Source organism: Varroa destructor, unplaced genomic scaffold (genome assembly GCF_002443255.2).
Source record: "Varroa destructor unplaced genomic scaffold, Vdes_3.0 BEIS01000006.1, whole genome shotgun sequence".
Taxonomy (NCBI): Eukaryota; Metazoa; Arthropoda; class Arachnida; order Mesostigmata; family Varroidae; genus Varroa; species Varroa destructor.
Genome location: NW_019211459.1, coordinates 1,536,600 through 1,549,829, shown reverse-complemented (window position 1 = coordinate 1,549,829; position 13,230 = coordinate 1,536,600). Strand labels below are relative to the sequence as shown.

At 42.2% G+C, this 13,230-nt stretch overlaps 1 protein-coding gene and 1 long non-coding RNA gene across 7 annotated transcripts in view; one reads left to right on the top strand and one right to left on the bottom strand.

The window, feature by feature from the left end:
• Positions 1–13,230, bottom strand: part of Myo81F (unconventional myosin 81F) — a 38,489-nt gene that overhangs the window by 22,935 nt on the left and 2,324 nt on the right. For 3 of the 6 annotated variants that reach the window (XM_022813105.2, XM_086992892.1, XM_022813106.2), the window contains exon 1: positions 4,314–6,375. In XM_022813105.2, the coding sequence (XP_022668840.1) occupies positions 4,314–4,317 (4 nt within the window). In that variant the 5' untranslated portion in view covers positions 4,318–6,375. Of the gene's footprint in view, positions 1–4,313; positions 6,376–11,194; positions 11,295–11,690; positions 11,789–12,859; positions 13,006–13,230 lie in introns of those variants that run through there. The other 3 variants (XM_086992890.1, XM_086992893.1, XM_086992891.1) reach the window with 2 other exon arrangements.
• LOC147754719 (uncharacterized) lies at positions 6,583–10,645 on the top strand. Its single transcript, XR_015330228.1, has 2 exons — positions 6,583–6,717; positions 7,144–10,645. It is a non-coding gene; the product is annotated as an uncharacterized LOC147754719 (long non-coding RNA).

The window sequence follows — 13,230 nt, the reverse complement described above, 5'->3', positions numbered from 1 at the left end:
TTTTTAGGGAGGCCGAGAAGTATTTAATGTATTATTTCTTTAAAATATACAAACGTGTGTGCTAAAATGCTGCTCCCGTCGGGTTCACCTCTAGCTGGGTAAAAGGGAAAACAACTATTATTATGCTATTTCTCTGAGCTTCTCACTTATCCTTTTGCTGTATAACCAACATTGTACAATCGAAAAAAATAGGAAGGCCAACATTCGCTATCTGTAGTGTCTCAGTGCCCAGTAGCAATTCGAGCTTATGTAAAAGTTAGTAATATGCCACCTGGCGCACAATAAATGAAAAGCTGAAAGCCAACCTACTTTTCAGTAGGAAAAAATGAACCCTCTAAATAACGTTTTCAATGTTTTTTTTTACCAAAGGGCCATCGCCGCATAGTTGACGTACGCCGGTCGGAACCAACGAACGATGATATTATAGGCTTTGTCACATTCCGCGAAAAAGCAACCAATACTACTCAGACCAACACACCAGATCAGACAAAACCATATCGAAATCAGAGTATATCGCTTGTTGTTTTCATCTGTATACTACTGTCAAGAATTCTATCAGTAAATGATTCTAGCCAGGTATACAATTGTTAAATCAGATCAGCAGTAAGAGCCATGGAGCGCCGCTGCGTGCTAATTCTTCTAGCGTCGGTTGCTGGAAGCGATTGTTGTGAGGTCACAGCACTGACTACGACTAGGCAAACGTTAAAGCGTTGACGATGAAGTCCACTGGGAAAATCTGGATATAAAGATTCGCAGTAACAAGTCCGCTTCGAGAAGGTTCCCAGTCGCGCGGTAAATTCTCAGTAACTGAGTCATGATGGTGCCATGGCCAGCAAAAAAAAAAGCCACCGTTCTAGCTAGCTGTGGCAGTTGGCTACAGGATAAAGCTATATCTAATCGACAGACAGCGATTGGTGTCAGTCCATGCGGGAGTTCCTATAGCAAGTATAATAGTAATTGGTTGGCGACGTGGCATTGAACAACGACTAGTGGGGAAAAGTGCAGGCAATATGTACGGGCCAGGACAGGACAGGCTTCTCTCCGTTACTGCACGGTTGTGACGACCGAAAAAAACACACAAGCAGTCGCAGCAGTGGAATGAAAGAAAATGAAATGATCAAGACGGCATAAAGCTACCTTTGTTGCTTGTTCCATTCGGTACATCTCGCCGATGGAAGCGAAAGGCGAAAAGAAATGGCGGGTGTGGCGGGCTGGTAGGAGCAGCAGTCAAAAGACAATGACGAGCTTAAACTGGTATAAGCAGTGCATTGAGGAAAGGCAAAATATATATGTATACATGTATGCACTCGATGGTCGGACACGATACGTGGCGCCGATGAGTTCAAACGCTATACTTGAAAACGAAGCCTGTATAAGTCATGCCAACTAGCCGCTCGTTGTGTAGTAGACTTATGCTTTTCATGATTGGAGCGCCTCCTGAACTAGGGCACTTGGAAACTTGAAACTTGGAGAATGCTCTATCCATAGAGAAATTAAAACATGTTATGTCTGCATAGTTATGTCTTTTTTTAGTACAGTGTTACTTATTCCAAGCAATTTTATTCAATCTGTAAATGGGAGCGCTCGTTTATGGGTTTGGCCTATTTACCACACAACGTGATAGGAGGCAATGTAGGTATTGCGCTACTTCCAGCCACGATTCACAGCTGTTCTTGAGAATCGCCAAATTAATTTTCAAAACGATTATATTTTTTTTTAACGAAAATCCGCAAATCCTATTCGATGCTCTGGTTCAAGTTTGTCCCTGAATCAACCCGTATGTTAACGCTGTAGGTTAGACATAATAACCAATTAATGTTAAACAAATATTCTCTTAACAAAATACGTCTTGACATTAAAATCGAAACTTGCAATAATAATAATAATAATGAGGGGGGTGCATAAAAGCATCCTCCCAGTAAAACCGGACACCTGACATAGACCAATACGCAAATGGTAAACCGTCTGTCAAGACAAAAGTGTAATAAATCCTATCCCCTGCTCTAAGACTCGTTGCGATTTTTGGAGGCACAAACTAGTACAGTAAAAGTAAACTAAATCAGTACAATGGCTCGATAGAATGAAAATGACGTAATCAAGGAGTTGAAAAATGAGCAGCGAACGGCTGGTTATCGGCTTTATGTATCAGCGATCACAAAAACGCTGTTCCATTAAAAGCTGACGCTAATCAGTACTAAGAAGATTATCTGAGAATGACAGACTGTTGACAGCGGTTCGCTACGAGTGAAAGTACATTGATTCCTAACTTTCATGGCTAAAATTCTGTTCTTCATATATTTATTTATATTTGTTGATACAGAATATCAAATTATTGGTTCCTCATTGTTTGTCTTTTTTCGTATGGCAGTATCTTCTATAGAGTGGTGAAGTCAGTAACGGCGCCGTACTATGTCCTGCCCTCCAAACAATGGCCTAAAATACATGAACTATATTTTTTGATGCACATCCGTCGCTGATTTAGAGTCATTTTGGCTGTCCGGTATTCAGAGACGTTAGCTCTTATAGTTAATGTTATCAAATCGAGAAGAAGCTGTCGATATGGAAGAGAAACTAATCTAATAAGCTCCATGGGTTGTGCTGTTATACGATTCTGCATATATATATATTAATTTAAGTGTGCTATAATAAGTGTGTTATGGTTACGTAGTTTTTTTTTTTTGTATTTCGCCATAAATATAGATCTACCGATGTTCTCTCCGCTACTCTATACCAGCTATTCGAACCTTTTTCAGTTTTAAGCGATTAAGACCTAATGCATTATGTCGACCTGGTTTCACTGCTAAGGTATTTGTGCAACGCTACGGAATGCTCACCTATTAAACGCTGGCCTTCATATCGTATCGTATGGCCTGATTCTGATATTACTTGAAACAAGCTCTATGAATCGAGACTGTTTTACTTCTTTTTGAATTTAAAAGTAAGCAAACAATTGGCTATTCAACTGGTACGTGCTGTTCGTTACCTTCTCCTAGATGTCTTACCTGAAACATGGTTATAGTTGCTTTCGTCGTTAATAGTTATACATCTGCTTTCAATTCGTTCTACAATGAGTCTACATGTGGTCATTCTTTTCGTGCCTACTTCGTATGCCAATTTTCAACGCGGTCGATCGCCCGCTGCACCTTCCCTCCACCCTCTAGAAAACGAGTTGGCCTTTTCAAAAATCGCGTTTGTAGTTATGCAGCTATGCTATGCAATGCAAGCGTCCAGTGTCTATATAATAATTTATGTTAAAGTTGTGATATATTCTGAACAGTTATTCAAGTAGTTATTGAACATATTCGAATTTTTCGAAGTTCCGAAAAGTATCTCAAGTGATGTATTTGATTACGATTCCTTCTCGAAATAAGAATAGTCCGACTACTCGTTAGTAGGTAAATAGTTAACTATAAAAAATGTTCGTCTAGTAACTACCTTGAAATAACCAAAATCGATACACATTTCAAACCATCGAATTCACCTAGGGAAAACAACCTATCCATCTATTTGTAAAAATCCATATTTGTTTCTTGGTTCGTTTATCTGAAATAATCTACGTAAAGGGATAGCTTTGGTCTATTTCTTACGGGGCTCACCGAGCTTCATCTTTTTCGTGACGTATATTTTTCCGATTGATTTAATTTTTTCATAAATGAATTTGTCCCTTCTTTACCTCTACCAGCTAACAGGCAGCGCAAGCAGGGGCGAATCCCGCAGGCTGTCCTGAATTAAACTAGAAGTTCTTGTCAGACTCAGACGCCGATCAGGAAAAACGTGTTTCCTTTTTCGGGTGTTACAGTACATAGGGAGTAAACTTATCTTGCATGTAAATCGTAACTTCCGTCGATATTCGGCGATCAGAGAGACTATCTAGAGTGAAAGCTGGTTAACAAGAGCTTAAACGATATGAAGTCAACACTTCTGCCGTTGCTGTACACGGATTAATCACGCCGCCAATTATTATAAGGCTTATTGTGCTCAGATAATTCTGGCTTCCAATTTTTCATTGGATGTCAGCTCCGGCTTTTTGTTTGAAACATTTGTTCAATGCGTTCCGATGTGGCTTATTATATTTCATTAGCGAAGAAGCAACAATGGGATACTGCATTATATTATGAAGTGTACAATAGAATGTAAACACAGTAGAAATAAGAAGCAAAACGATTTTAAATATAACCTTTGCTAAGCTAGTGGTACAAAAGTCACACATAATAATAATAATAATAAAAACAAGTTCCGCTATTGTCCATGTTATATCATTCTCGATTGTTGTTGTATGCTTTAAAGTAGCTTTTCTCTTCCAGTCAACTTACCCATGTTTACTAATTGTACCGTTTCGTTCGGCCGTCAGTGCTTCAAGATGGGGCAATGAATTGCGCGATCCAGCCGGTGGCCGCCAGTCCGTAAATAATAATAAGCAGTCTACTTTGGCCGAAAGCAGTGGCAGATTCGGCTTTCTCTTGTCACCAGTGAGCGCAGAGATGTTGATGGCACGATGCCAGCGAAGACTGATGACACGTCCCTCTTTTTGTTTTATCCACTCTCACGCCGGCGACTCCTCTGAATGCTACGGGCAAACGCACTGGCATAAAGCACGACCACCTCCGCGGCAACAACGACAACGATGAAATATACGCTAACAGAACATGGCGATTCTTAAAGGCTGCAGCAGCTGACTCAGGCTGCGAAGATTTGTCAAGCTGTAGCATTGTTCAAGAACTTCCATTCTATTCAGTCGAAAGCTTCCTCAAAACTTAACACTAGTCAGTAATCTCTGAGCGCACAGCCGGATCAGTCGGAACAACAAAAAACACAAATTATTCCGGTGATACGCATTCACGTAGACAGTCAAATACTTCTAATATTGACAAAAATTATAGATAACTTGGTGATAATTTCGATCTCTGTTCACGGGATTTTTTTCACAAACTTTTCTCCTTTTTGAAAACTGTTCTTCCTTGTTTTGTCGTTGCACTTCTTGTTGTCGTTAGACAGCGCTGGTGAATACCCCGACGGCTGAAGCGATACCAGCATCACCTTCCGTAACACTGATGTGTTGGATCGAACGCGTCTAGCCAACGACAGAATCTGCCACTCTGTCGCGCTGCTGCCAGACACCCTGTCGGAGCCGGATTGGGCCAACGAGTCAGACTGCACTAGAGACGATTTGTCTCATTGGTATATTCAGCGGTGAGCCAGAAAGGGGTGGTGTGGGCCCGTGAGCCAGAGGCAGCACCGCCGGTAGCAGCCAAGAACAGAGACAACCCTCTGCTAGACAATTATTTGCTCTGGCTAAACAGCGCGATCACGTCTACGGCGACTGGACGATCCACCTACCGATCGATCGACCGACCGACTGACTGACCGACCCCAAGCTTTGAAGCACCACTTCCTGGTATCTAGCAATATTGGTCACGTTGATGGCAGAACCTTGTACAGTATCAATGAGGAGCGCTTGCTTTACTGCCTTGCCTTGTTCGATACTTCAAACTTGCACATGTGCGACGGCAGTTGGTGCAACTTTTGCTTATTGAAAATCCTGCCGTCCCTGTCTCAAAATGTAAACTCGTAGTAGTAGGCACGTCGTAGGTTGGCACTCACTTGATTGTCGAGGAGGTGATGGTCACTGTGGAAGAGCGGCAGGCGGGCGATCAATGGATAATATAACACGCCAAAAATCATAATAATATCCGACCGAGAAATATTCCATTCGTAAATTTCACAGGCGACAGGGATGCACAGATCACCTGTGCTAGGAAGCTCAAAAAGCTATTGGCAGTGGTCGGAAAGCTCTATCCAATTGTCCGCTCGCTCGTGCATTTTGTTATTATGCCAGCCTGGTTTTGCATGGGGCTAAATCGTGTGCCGTGTTGCTAGTAAAATTAGGCCGCAAGTGAGCTACGAAGCAACCAACAGTAAGGTCGAAAGACTCGAGAGCACTTTTGAAATGTCGTCTCGGTAATTTTTCGGGCCGAGAAAAGTGTGTGTGTCCCCACAGCTTGGCGCCTGACACACCTCGCTCAGGCTTGGACCGACTTAGGCTCTCTCAGCACTGGAGTGTAGTAGACAGCGATACCGAAAGGTTAGATGCTCCCGCGCCACACTGCACTACCCTGTTCTGTTGGGCTATTCGACGAGGCACACCCCACTCCGCGAGAGAGCAGTAGTCAGTAGCAGCGGCAGCAGTCAGCCAGCCCCGTAGGAGTGCTAGCAGTAGTCGTGGACAGCGGAACAGCCAGCATCAACCTCATATCACACCACCACTACTACGAGCACTGTTCGTTTACCAGCATTCACCTTCGAGCGACCAGCCTGCCTGGCTAAGCTCGGACAGAGATAGCTAGAGAAATGGGGGGGAGGGGAGGGGGAAAGCTCTTACCGAAGCCTTCGACTCCACTGAAGGCCAAAGAGTCTGAGTTGTGTCGTTGAATTGAGTCGAGCAGCAGTCGAGGAGGAGCAGAGCGCCGGACGATAGTGAGAACCTCCGATCGAGAGGAGTCCCCGTGGCTCCCTCTGTCCAGTGGCCTGGGAACTAGTCGAACTTACTCGACAGTATATTTCTTTCGCGTTTTTGCAGGCTGACTCTGATACTCCTGATGCTGGTGCCAGCAGCTGGGCTGGGAACAACAGTGCGAACAGTCAAGTGCCATCTGTTTGGGAGACGCGGGTCAAGTCCCGTCCACCGACTGTACTCGACCCGCAGCAACAAACAGAACGGTAAACCTGTCCCTCGTTAGATACTCCTATTAGACCGCTCCTTGTTTGTGTATCCTGCTGGTAAAAACACTGAGACGCACACGCACCGGTTTGCTGTTTCTGTTCTCTGTCTGTTGCAGTTGATCGTGTCTTAACGTTTCGTCTCTCAACGCAACGAACGGCTCCCCTCCTTTTCATTCTTCACAGAGATTCAGAATTTACTCACATACAATGATTACAGCAGCAGCAATCATATCTCGATATATTCCCGTTTCTTTATCAGTTTTCAGTCGAACATTGCACTTCACTCACATGCGACCGGTTTTCAGATAACAGTTTGTTTTCCGCCGGTAGCCATCTAGTGTGGTACAAAGGGAGAGCAAGCATGGTCCGATTTTTCTTCTAACCTGTTTACCCCACCCCCCGCCCGACCCCCCTCTTACTTAGGTTCAAATAGCGCCAGTGTGTTATCGACACTGCGTTAGCGCTGCTAGAAGTACTTCTACTGTATGATACTCTGCGGCACTGTATATTTGGTATGCCGCTGTTGCCGTCATTATCGCTGCCGCGCTAGACACGGAACCAAAATCGGGAAAACAGCAGTACCAGCGGTGACACATTCAACGAAAGACAACGGCACCCAACGGCTCCTGAAGCTCCAGTGTAGAGTAGTCAAATCAAGCACGCAGTACAACCGGTCAACAACACAACGCCACGGTAGAGTGATCCCAAACCTTCTTTCTCAATCCCGGCCACCTTCTCGCGACCAGCGACGCTCGACCACAGACGCCTTTCTGATATTCGACATACTCAAGCGGCTCATGTTGGTACTGCGGGTGCGTATGGGTGTGTGAGTGTGTGCGTACATGAGCTTCTTCTCCAAAAGAAGCCAGCTGTCAGCGTCCAATGACAGCCAACAGCTATCCGATCCGTTGACATTAAACATAGAAAATGAAATAATCCACAAAGGGACCGAAAGATGTTTATGACTTTCTTGTGAAATATTATAAATTAGACGGCAAAAGCAAATCAGCGGTTTGCTGTCACGGCATGTACAAGAAACAGTACTAGTCATTAGAGCCTGTGTGAGATTTCTTGATGACCGCAGACCATTAACTATCACAATAGGTGGCATCTGTTACGGGAAGACTTTTTGATTGGATATCAGAAGACCGAACGGAACACGACTTCCATATCTATCGGAATGCGTCTGCAATAGCCATTGTTAGTCCTCTCCCTCTTTTTGCAAACCGTAAAATTCTTAAACATCTTAGTTTTCGATGATTTCTATCAATAATACATTTTAGTAGTTATATAGTTGATTTTACTTTGTATTAAGGAAGATAACATTGAACGATTATAAAACAGCGGACAGTCTTTTAGACCCACGTTGTAGATGCAATCACGTAAGGTGAGGCGTGCTCGGAAACGGCGTAGCGATAATCTGACGATTTACCCTTTAGGCGAGTCGCGCCCTAAAAAAATGAGTATTGCGAAAAGAAGTGAGGATTGCACGTTTACGTTCGTGAACGTCCGAAGCACATTTGAAGTACATTAGAAACTATGAAGGGCACGCGACGGGCCTAATCGGCTTTTGTTTGTAAGTTTGTAAATTTTATAAAATTATAATTCTTGCGATAAAATCTTTGTATTCTTAATTTATCCCAGCTAACATAAAATTATAGTTCCAAAGAATATTCCGCATAAAATGCACAATTTGCTAAAAATTTTAAAAATTAACGTATAGTTACGTATAGTTCGTAAAATTTTTGAAGCAGCGGCTCCCACAATAGGACAATGGTGAACAAATGGGAGCGGAGCATCAATCAAGAAGTAAATCAATTGTTGTGTAGGTAAAAGCTACAGCCGGTATAAAATACGAACGATGGTTCTTACAAAACGTTGATTCGAACAGAACGACAAGTGATTTTGTTTGAAGTCTATTCATTGCTTTTCCTAAATTGTGCCACTTATCGGTTTACTGCTTCTAGACTTTACGTTGCAAGTTTTTACGGGATCGTAAGTGACACAGTTTTTATTATATGTATAGAATAATAATGGATAATAACGATCATGGATGTCGGAATATCGATCAGATTCATTCCGAAGTCAATCCGTACATCCACGGAGAAGCAAATGCGGTTACAGAGCATCAGAGAGCAATACATTTATCGAAGCGCGTTTCTGCTTACGGCATTATGATTGTGGGCGAGTTATTGTTCAGCGGTCATCCACGGGCACCAGCCACAAACCTCAACAACCTCCGCCGGGTTACAACTGGCCCTTAACCAGCAGCAATTATGCCATACGCAGACGCCGTTAGATACATTTAACGATTTCGATGTTTTTAAAGAAATTAGAATATACGATGTGGAGCCGTATTGCGATGCTTGTCTTGATTATATTATTTGCTTAGTTCAGCTGGCGTATTTATCAGCACCGCCGGCTGTAATTACCAGTAGCTGACTGTGCGGTCACTGTGGGGCCTCTCTCCATCTCAGAAGCGCGTTCCAATCGACCATTTGTCACCAAACTGGACCAAATTGGACCAAAGACATTTGTCCACTCATCAGTCGAAGCGAACGACCTGCTGAACACAGTCTTGATGCTGTCAAATTAGAAGAGCTCTGCTACAATCGAATTTGGTGTATTCAAGACCAGTAGGAATTCGTGGAAGAGCCATGCATCTTAACCAGATGATTATCGTGCTTTACTTAGTAATCCAACAAATTAATTCCGAAAAACACTTGATTGAGCGAGTGATACGTTCACTACAGGAAATGTTCGAATAGTCTCGATCTTAATAATTTCCAAGTAATTTCCGCACCAGCGTCAATTATAATTTTTAACTTATTTCACGTGGAATACATCGTCACGGCTACAGTGACCCCATGAACTACAGATACTTCGGAAAACACCGGGTGAATTCACGGTTAGTGCGCCACCGCGAACGATTTCGACTGTAATATTAGCGGTTATTCTAAACAAATCGATAGCCAATCCGGCTCCCGGACAAATGAGTGCCGTATACAATTTGCGGCGTTCTGTTAGCGCACCTGTAACAAAAACCTCAATGGCCGATAATAACTTTTTTACATGCGAATTCGATGCTGGCTAAATATCTCATCGTCAACTAAACAAACGTGCTAGAAGGAGGTCTATAAAAGCCAATCAAGTGCCGTCAAAACTTCGTTACGCATAAGTAGTTCACGTTGTAGCCTCTTTTCCTAAACACAAAGGAAAGGAACAGTTAGTTAGTTTACCCTGTGTTATCCAAGGACCTCGCGCTGTACAATCTTGAGCAGCAAACTGAGCTAAGTAAACTGGGACCATGTTGGCAAAGTCACAAAATAATCGCAGGTTTTATAAGTAGGAGACGACCGTAGAATTCACTGTGTCAAGCTGCCGTTGTGATGGTCGACGATAACGTGCCCCATTGGAAATGCCATGCTATTGTCAAACGACCGTGTCTTACGATTAACGATCGCCAAGATGCAAACGTGGCGTTCCTTAAAAAAATAGCGTCTCTCTAAGTACGTTTAACATTTTTTTTCTTATTTAATGACACTTGTTGTAACTTGTATTTAATTTGCCCATTCTTCTTCTTATTATGCCCTTCTCTCGCGATCATCGTCGAAGCCACCACTACGCTTCTATAATGTTACAATGAACCGTGATGATATGATAATCAAGCATACCGTTTTTAGGTGCAAATATGCCTAGTAAGGTATTTTGAGAAGAGAAGTCATCTCGGATTCGGCAAGCTTCTGCCTTTATTTACGCAGTAACTTAACAACATCGTTCCGTTTGCATCTATTACTTCTGCTATTACTTCTGCTGAATCGAAGCAACTAGTTAGCCAGCCATAAGCCATTAACCTGTACTCACGCCGCAAGGGGATGGAAACATGGAGAAGACAATTCTAATAAAACCGCTAAAATTTTATTTATTTCGGCTTATATGCTTGTTACAAATGGTATTGCGATTAGAAACGACATGACTCTTCTGTACGTAACGTTTTAGCGAGACTCAGTGTCTATCTATTAAACAGAGTATTTTGATCGATTTATTGGCAAAAAATTAAAGACAAGATGGACTTTCTATTAGGTGACGGGCATATTGCACGTTTAGCAAATAGATCGTCTGTTGCAGATAATGTATAAAATACGCATATCGTATTACTTTTATTACCGAATAAAACGTTTCGGGAATATCTTGCTTCGTCAAGTAGACGAAAGGAAAATTACTTCGAAACGCTTCTGCCCTACGAAGTTGAATCTAATTACTTCTTTTGGTTTGGTTGCTTGATAATTAATATACAGCAATTTATGTAGCATTTTCAAATAACACTATTGTTCCTATAACAGCGTACCCTTCGTAAACCATAGTCAGCCAGAGATACCGAATGTGGCGTTCATAAAGTAAACATGGTTTTAATAAGAACATACGCCATAACTGTTACATAAGTTGATATCTTACTCTGTTGTTGAGCTCTTACATCTTGTTGCTGATGTCGACGTCAGGGATTTTCCCCTCAGTAGACAACTACGCTTACGGCGACATCACGTCTCAAGATTCGACCAATGCTGTACTAGATCCTATAAGGCAATAGACATATTAGATCATTAATACCCAAAAGGCTAATAGGAGCAAATCTGACGCTACAAAATGGGAAAGACTAGATAGCATAACAAAGCTCAGCTGAACAGGTCTACCAGCCGCGTTGACCGCAAATACAGTCAATGACAAATAAAAATGAGGGCAAACGAGGCCGAATCATTCTCAAGACTACCAAATCGAGTAGCTTATGGCATATGCGGTATGGAAATCGTGGCAAACCTTTCACGCATCCGATTGTAAAATGGCAAGCAACATTTGGCAAACTTGCGAAAAATGACCAGCTATGAATGCTAGACAAAAAGATGCATCACTGCAAGCAAATCTTGGACGTTATGGGAACATCACAGCTAATAACATAATAATGTGTTACAAACTCTTCTCAGCCGATCCTTCTTCCACAAGATGATTCGTTAGGGAAATCCACTGTAACCAGCTCTTGGATATGCTGAACCGCTTCTCTCTGAATTCTCCACTTTTAAAATGAGACAGGCAAAAGAATTATTTCAGACGGAATATTACTATACGTATCTATATGCGCTACACGTTCAAAGTTTATTGGAAATCAACAGTATAATGTCTAGAGAAATCCCAGTAAGTTCAGTGAGATCTTCCTCCCCGGCTACGCTTTCCACCAAGGGCAAGCCTACATATGATACTGACGAGGTAATTTTGTTCACGAAACAAAAACAAATGATTGATTCAAGTGAGAAGCGATTGTGTACGCACAAAAAACTGACCTGCGTTAATCCATTATGAAAAGAAATACACCGACGTTTTTGCTCGCTAAGTAAGACAACCTTAATAGCGTTAGGCTATACTCACAAATGGCCACGCAAATACGTAGACAATAAAATGAATTATAAACGTGGTCATAAATAGATCAAAGGAACTGTCTTTGCATACAATATAGATATCGAACGGACGTTCTGTGAAGACTCCTGCTAGTTCTCAGGAAATTTCAAGTATCGTTATATAGCACGGCGTCATGATTAAAAAATGTATCTGTAGTATAGTATTTTGCTGGGCTCTTTTAGAGGAAAAGAAAAAGAATCTTGAGATTATCGAACAAACATCTTCAATTCGAATTTGGTTGTAATCGACTGAATAAAAACATTTAAAAAAAGGTAATTCGTACACCTCCCCGAATCGAGCGTGCCACGATACTGCATTACACCAGTGAGGATAAACTCACTCAGGTCTTCCACCTGAATTTTGCCCGTTCGATTACTGATCAACGAGAGAAGACGCGAATAAAGGCGGTAATCGATCCCGATCTTCTTGTTCTTCCTGATTTTGGCTTTTTTTCATCATACGCTTGATGTGTTGCTTATAATGCGTTTGACAAACGCAACTCCTCAATAGAAGCATAAAACTGTATCCGTGCATGCAGTTTTGAACGCGAGTATAACCAATCGCACTCTTGCAAATTATGGTAACTATAGCCGTGAGTAATGCCGTAATACACTTGGCTATTTCAAGTGAGAAATAGGAAGGTAAAACAAGTTGTTTTTGAAGGTAATAAGGTTTAGGTAGCGGTACGTACGCAATGCGTGAGCTTCAAAAAACGTTACCCGCGTCCGGCTTCCTTTCGACCAATCGTCCAGTAACCATCATCACCCGACGCTGCTCATGGTAGGTATCAACGGGATACGAACGTGCTACGGCACTGTGTTGGGTCGCGTCAGCAGACTAAAGGACAATTAATCGACAGCAGAAGATAGAAAAACTTGACCAACACAAATTTAGTAGACATTAAATGTGCTAAATGAATTATCTAATCTATATTCAATACTATCGATAAGGGAACCTGTATGCACCGTGTTAGTAAACTTTACTTGTGCATTTTTATTCCTATGGGTAAATGTCATACCTTAGCATTGGCCTGTCAGAGACTCTGAATGCTGTCTGATCAAT